At 39.8% G+C, this 7,854-nt stretch overlaps 1 protein-coding gene across 4 annotated transcripts in view; it reads left to right on the plus strand.

Annotated features, from left to right (window-relative positions):
• LOC101573127 (protein argonaute-3) overlaps nt 1-7,854 on the plus strand; it is a 156,479-nt gene that overhangs the window by 109,764 nt on the left and 38,861 nt on the right. For all 4 annotated transcript variants that reach the window (XM_023701038.1, XM_023701037.1, XM_023701036.1 and 1 more), the window contains one exon: nt 5,033-5,134. In XM_023701038.1, coding sequence (XP_023556806.1) covers nt 5,033-5,134 — 102 coding nt within the window. The remainder of the gene's footprint in view (nt 1-5,032; nt 5,135-7,854) is intronic.

Here is a 7,854-nt window from a genome sequence, read left to right on the forward strand (position 1 = left end):
TTTAGTACAGGGTCTCACTATGTAGATCAGACTCTGTTTTTAGCCTCCCAAGTGCTGGGATTACAGGTGTGCACCACCATGCACACCCTGCGGGCAGAGCTGGCATGGCACGCTTGGGATCAAACCCGGCCCCTACACTCTGTCTGAGCAGGCGCTTTAGTCTGCTGATCTATCTGGCTGACCCTAGAATGCAGTGTCTTTAAAAACAAAAAAAAGGAGTAACTACCTGCTCGGGCACCCCCTCCTGTCCTTCTCTCAGGACAAGAGCTTTCTTTCTCTCAATAAATATGTTCTGCTCATAAAAAAAAGTATCAAGGTAGATATTACTGCTTAACTTCGTAGAATTTCTGGTGGTACTCCCAACTTTCAAAATGCCCATTTTATTTTCTGTTTATTGTAAAGAAGCTCATAGTTTAAAAATGGATCTTTATGTAAATACTTAAGGGTCTGCCAGATTAAAGCCCCTTAGGCAGTCACAGGGACCAGGGTTCGATCCCCCGTGTGCCATGCCAGTCCCGCCCCAAGGCTGCGCTGAGATGAAGACTGAGACTGGGTATGGTGGTGCATGCCTGAAATCCCAGTGCTTGGAAGACTGAAAACAAGAGTTATCACTATGAGTTTGAACTGTGTAGTGAGACCCTGTAGACCCTGTACTAAATACACAAAAAAGTAAAAAACAGAGATAATATAAACTAACTTTCAAACAGTGTTTCCTTTAAAACTCATAGAGTAATCTTCTGTATTTTATACCGTGAATATGTATTTTTATAATTAGGAAGGGAAGTGTACATGCACAAAGAAACACATCTTTTCTGTGTGCAGTGTGCGCTAGTAGCAGTCTTGTTGTTACTTCCTGTGCCTTAATCTCTGTCCCTATCCTGCAAACCTTGAAGTAAGAGATATCTGAGGAAGCAAGTGTCATTACACCCTTGAGAAAGGAATTCAGTGGAAAAGAACATCTTGAAATCCCAGCACCCTGGGAAGCTAAGGGAAAAGAATCACAGTTTCAGGCCCAGCCTGGGCAATTTAATAAGATCCTTTCTCAAAATATAAAAGATCTTGGAGCTGTAGCTAGGTGCAAAGACCTTGGATTCAATCCCCAATACTACACACACAGGAAATGGAAGTCTTGGATATATATGATCTATACTCACTGTGTAACTTTGTCAAGCATGTTAACATCTTTATCCTTATTCCCTCCTCAACAAGGTTGGATAATATTAACATTTATCTTCTTGGGAGTTGTTGAAAATGAAATATGTAATACACTTAGAGCAGTGTGTGGCACATACTGAATACTCACTAGAAGTTAGTGGTAAAGTGGTGATAATGGTGCTAATCTAATAATAGGGAAGAAATAATAGTAACAATAACAAGCATTATTCTGAATTGTTTGTTTTTTTCTTCCAGTGCTGGAGTTGGGTCAGGGAGATGGCTCAGTAGAATAAACGCTTGCGTGCAAGGGCCTGAGTTCAATCCCTGATTCTGAAAAAAAAAAAAAACAAAAAAAAACAGGGGCTTTGCACATGCTAGCCCATCACTCTACTACTGAGCCATATTTCTAGCCTAAGGACTCCTTATATATTTAATTGATTTAATCCTCACAAACAGTACTAGATACTTGTTACTGTTTTTACTATTTCCATTTTGCACATGATGAAACTGTGGCACCTACAAATTAAATAACTTCCTAAAATTACAAAGCTAGTAATTGGTGGTAATAGCACTCAAATCAAGGCAATCTGGCTCCAGAGTGCTCTTAACCACTTTTGTATTATATCACTTCTCTAATAGCAGGAATAATCATTTTATTAGATCCTTCAGCTTGTTAAAGGGCTTTGATCCCAAATTACTAGGTGTATTGCTAGAAAGCCTAAATTAGACTACATAATTATGAACACTCCTTCATTTATTTACTTTTCATTTCACCCTTATTACTAAAATTAGCTGGGCATGTGGTGCACACCTGTGATCCTAGTACTCTGGGAAGCCAGAATAGGGGACTCTTACAAGGTTGAACACTGGGAAATTTGGTCATTTATCAGGACCGTGTTCAAAATATTTTTAAAAAATTTTTTGGGGACTGGGGAGATGGCTCAGTGGAGTAAGCGCTTCCTTGGCAAGCGCAAGGGCCCGAGTTCAATCCCTGGTGCCACAAAAAAAAAGAAAAAAAAAATTTTTTTTTTTTTAAATCTTCTTTATTTGGTGCAAAGTCTCAGTACACAGCATAGACTCATTGTGATCCTCCTGTTTCAACCATCCCAGTGCTGGGATTACAGGCATGCACCACCATTCCCGGTTTCATTTGCCAGCACATGGTACCGGGAATCGAATCCAGGTCCTTGTGCTAGCCAGGCAGGCACTTAGACTGCTGAGCTATCTCCCAAGCCTACATTTTTTTTAAATGTTAAGAGAAATGAACTGCATCTTAGTGCAGAGGCTTTGTGTTCAATCCCAGTACTGAAAATAGTAATAATAATGATAGGTGGATGAGAGATAATTACAGTTGAGGAAATGGTATGAAAAAGTAAAATACAGTGACCTAAATACAGTTAGAAATTGCTAGATTAAAAAAAGTTCTATTGTACAGCAATTAACCACTAAGAAGAATATATGCAGTATATTAGTTATTGAAACTGTACTACCAATTTGATTTGAAACTGTCTCATTGCTGTTTATCAATAAAATTTTGAAAAAAAAAGTTCTAATAAAAAAAAGAAATTGCTAGAGCAGTGATATAAAAAAGCATTTTTCAAGCTTAGGCAAACTGGACATGGTGGTAGATCTATAATCTGAGCATTTGGGGAGGCTGAGGTAGAAGGATCAGCTTAGCATTTTAACAAGATCCTGTCTCAAAATAAAAAATACAAAGAACTGGTGATACAGAGAACAGTGCAGAGGCTAATGTTCAGTCTCCAGTACTGAAAAAAGGCATAATTGGATAGATTAGGAATTGTTCTCTTTATGTACTTTTATAAAGCCCAGCTGGTTGGTCCATGTAGCAATAATTCAAACTGTTCCCTGATAGCAGTGCCTTACATGGCCAAAATAATACCTGAGTCAGTAAAATAGTTTCTGATTTTCTGGGTGTAAATCTAGACTTACAGGTAATGATTGTGGATGTCTGGGGGATAACAAGGGTGGAGGTGGATATACATTTTAAACTGTGTTACTAAGAGCTTTTCATTATCAGATGCTTTATTCATTTCAGACATGTCATAGTCCCTCAGAGAAAATCAGTTTTATTTTTTTTCCTTTTTTCTTTTTTTTTTTTTTTAAATGTATTTGGTACAGGGTCTCACTACACAGCTCAGACTCTTAGTGATTCTCCTGTTTGCAGCCTTCCCAGCACTGGGATAACAGGAGTGCGCCACTATGCCCAGGCTCAGTAGCTGGCTCATTGTGCCCAGGGATGGGGCTGACACAGCTTGTGGTACTGGGTATCAAACCCCAGTCCCTGCACTTGCCTAAGCAGTTGTTTAATCCACTGAGCTATCCTAACAGCCTATCATTTTTCTTTTTTTTTTTTTTTTCTTAGAGAAGGGTCTACAGGGTGTTCAGGGTCTCACTACTAGATCAGACTCATAGTGATTCTCCTGTTTACAGCCTCCCAAGAGCTGGGATTACAGGCACACACCACCACGCCGTCTCAATTGCTGTCTCAATATGCCCCTGGGGGCGGGGGGCAGGGTGGCACAACAGGCCCAGGGATCAAACCCTCAGCCCCTGCACCTGCTTGCAGGTGCTTTAATCTGCTGAGATATTTGGCTGGCCCTCATTTCTTACTTTAATACTAGTTCTGCTCTGGGGTAGAATAAGCACTTGCCTGGCAAGTGCAGGATCCTGAGTTCAATCCCTGGTACCGCAAAAAAATAAAGTAAAGTAAAGTAAAGTAAAGTAAAGTAAAGTAAAGTAAAGTAAAGTAAAGTAAAGTAAAGTAAAGTAAAGTAAAGTAAAGTAAAGTAAAATAAAATAAAATAATGCACTGGGGCCTGGGAGATAGCTCAGTGGAATAAGTGCTTGCCTGGCAAGCACCAGGTCTTGAGTTCAATCCCTGGTGCCACCAAAATAATAATAATAATTAAAGGATAAAAATAGAAGTAATGCTTACTAATTCCTAGCACTTAGAGGTCTAGGCAGGGGGATTGTTGTGAATTCACAACCAGCCTGGGCTACAAAGTGAGCTCAAGGCAATCCTGAACTGCATAGCTAGACCCTGTCTCAAAAAGAACAATACATACATACATAAAGTGCTTACTAATAAAATGGTTCACAAATAGTGACTATTATTGATGTCTCTACATATATTTTCTAAGGAAAATGTTAATTTTTATAGATGGTAATTTCAGAAGTGTACACTATGTACAGGTATCATAGGTTGGAGCACTTAGAGTTAACTGTTTTTAAATTGTAATGTTGGGCATGGTGCCGCACACCTGTAATCCCACCACATAGAAGGCTGAGACAGGAAGGTCACTGAGTTTGAAGCCATCCTGGGCTACATAGTAAATCCAGGGCAGCCTGAATTACATAGTGAGATCCTGTCTAAAAAAGAATGGTGTTACACACTTGTAATCTCCGCTTTTGGGAGGCTGGACTACATACTGAGTCCAAGGCCAGCCTGAACACATAGTGAGATCTAGTCTAAAAAAAAATAATAATAATATTTTCCACTCATATTGGAATCGCCTACCAGTTAAACAGTAGTAGAAACTAATAACTCTTATTTACCAGCACTTACTTTGGCAATGTAGTAATAGGAACTGAGGGGCTGGAGATAAAACTCAGTGGTACGATGTATACTTAGCGTTCATGAGGCCTTGGGTTCAAGTTCTAACACTGCAAAAGGGAAGCAGAAAGGAGCGAGGACCTGTAAAGGTTGATCTTATTGCTCATTTAAGTAATATTTCAAGTTAAAAGTAATCAAACATGGGATAAGTATACGTATTTATGCATTTTTTAAAGTGCTTTCAAACTCTCAGATACATTTTTTAACCTTTGTTGTGTTTAAACTTTAACAAAAAAAATCTAGGTTGGAAGAAGTGGCAATATTCCAGCTGGAACAACAGTTGATACGGACATTACACACCCATATGAGTTTGATTTTTACCTTTGTAGCCATGCTGGAATACAGGTAAGCCTACATCTTGGGTAAAATGTCTCAATTCAGAACTTCAGTTCGTGTGTGTGTGTGTGTGTGTGTGTGTGTGTGTGTGTGTGTGTTTTAATATATTTAGGCTGGAGAGATATCTCAGTAGAATAAGTGCCTGCCTGGAAAATGCAAGGTCCTGAGTTCAGTCCCTGGTACTGCCAAAAAATAAATAAATAAATATATTTAGTATAGGGGGAAAAATTATAGTATAGGGCCTACAGAGTCTCACTACACAGATTGAATTTGTAGTGATCCTTCCTGTTTTTCAGCCTCCCAAGCACTGGAATTACAGGCATGCACCACCATGCCCATTCTCAATCATTGGTTCAGCACACCCTGGGGACAGGGCTGGCTCAGCAGGCCGGGATCAAACCCTTGGCCCCTGCATCTGCCTAAGTAGACACTTCAGTCTGCTGAGCTATGAGACCAGCCCTCTTATGTGTATTTTTTTAAATCTCAGCAAAAGGAAAAAGAAATATTTTCATCTTCATTCCAAGCTGTTTCCATATGAAATCAGATTAAATTTTCAGTAAATAAGTATATACCTGACCCTTACTTTAAAAGAGGTTTAGGGCTGGTGAGATGGCTCAGTGGTCTAAAGCACCTACTTAGAACAAGCTCAGCAAAGCACAGGGACCGCGGTTCAATCTCCCAGCACCACATGCCAGCCAGCCCCGCCCCCTGGTGGGCTGAGCTGACCCCCCCAACACACACATAAATAAATAAAATTTTAAATAAATAAATAAATAAATAAATAAATAAATAAAAGAGGTTTAGGCCGGGGAGATGGCTCAGTAGGATAAGTGCTTCCCTGGTAAGCACAAGGGCCTGAGTTCAATCCCTGGTTCTGCCAAAAAAAAAAGGGGGGGGGTTATATTGTTTGTAATGGAGTGGGGTTTTTTTGTTTTTTGGTTTCTTACTATTTTATATTCTCTTTAGATAATAAAGAGAAAAAAATAAAAGAGGTTTATTTTTATGAAAATAGCAGAATACAATTAGCTTAATAAAACATATATCCCTATAATTGGGTCCTTAATTTAACCCAAAACTTCAAAATAAAAATAAAAATAACTCCTTTGACAGATAACTTTTTTGGTGAATATATTTCATAGAAAACTTTAATTTACTAATAAATATTGAGTAAGAATACTTGATTATAGAATTACTGCTTTAAGTTTCATGTAGATGATTTTAAGTCTTTTGGGTTTGTTTGTTTGTTTGTTTGTTTGTTTGTTTGTTTTTTGGTGGAACCGGGGATTGAACTCAGATCCTTGCGTTTGCCAGTCAAGTGCTTATTCTACTGAGCCATCTCCCCGGCCCCAAGTCTTTTGTTTTTAAAACAAATCTTTTCATTTGTTCACTCAGTAAAACATAGCCACCACAGAACATTTAATTCAGTGTGTCTTAATTTTTTCAGCAACAGAAAATAAGCCCACATTCCCAGAACAGCTGAGCAAATGTAGCCCAAAACTATTTTAAGTTACTTAGGGTGTGAGTGGCGCTACCCAAAAGGCTTTAGCTTTGAAGGGATCAAAAGACAGAGGCTTGCTGCTGCTGCTTGGTACCTGTTGCTTTTTTTCTGGCTGCTCTGCCACGGACTGTTTCTACTCTCTAATGTTTTTCTGCCATATCACATTGCCTTGGAGCCAGCTGACTGTGGCCTGACTCTTACTCAAACTGTGAACTGAGAGGCCAGAGAGATAGCTCAGAGGCATAAGCACCTACCTGGCAAGCATAAGGATCCAAGTTTGATTCGCAGCCCCAGATGTCACATGGTCTCAGCCTCAGATCCCTGAGCAGTGGGAGTGCCAGCGGTAGGAGTGCCACTCACACCCAGGGAGTGAGCCTGAGGGCCCACTGTGCAGTCCAGAACCGGGCTTGGTGGTGTGTGCCTGTTATCCCAGCACTCAGGAGGTTGAGACAGGAGGAGCTCTGCAAGTTCAAGACCAGCCTGGGGACTACAAAAGTGAGCACAAGGCCAGCCGGAACTGCATAGTGAGACCCTGTCTCAAAAAAAAAAAAAAAAAAACTGAGCTAAAATAACCTTCTTGAACTTGTGTCAAGTATTTTGTTCCGGTAATGATGCAGTTACTAAGACAAAGCCAGGGAGAGGAAGGAAATAGGGGTAAGATGCACCCTTCCAGTTTAGGCCCCAGTGACCTGCCTCTTCCACCCGTGCCCCATCTCTTAACACATTTAACTGGGAACTCATCAGTGGAGTAATCCACCAGTGAATATAGCACCCCTGGCCCAATCACCTTCCAGAAGCCCTGTCTTTGAACACATGAGCCTATTGGGAGATGTTCTTGATCCAACCCTACCATTGTTCCACTCCTCTGCCAGTGTTCTTTTTATCTGTTCCTCTGTACAGCCAGTCTTATCTATTTTTAGGGTGAGGTTAACATCAGTTAGCAAAAAACATCAGTTAATGACTCTCAGGGATAGAACCTGTGTCACTAGAGTAGCATATGTTTTACCCTCGTTTTCCTCCCTATATTAACTACCTTTACAGTTTAAGTAAACATCATATAGCTCAGTGGCATAAGCACTTGCCTGGCAAGCAGAAGGTCCCAAGTTCAATCCCCAATACTGGAAAAAAATAATAATAATAAACAAACATCATAGAGGAGAAAAAAGGGTTCTTTTTTCAAGTAAGTTTTAGAAATACTGTCCTGGGTGGTTTTTTTGTTTTTTTGTTTTTT

Source organism: Octodon degus, unplaced genomic scaffold (genome assembly GCF_000260255.1).
Source record: "Octodon degus isolate 3935 unplaced genomic scaffold, OctDeg1.0 scaffold00130, whole genome shotgun sequence".
In the NCBI taxonomy this organism is placed as follows: domain Eukaryota; kingdom Metazoa; phylum Chordata; class Mammalia; order Rodentia; family Octodontidae; genus Octodon; species Octodon degus.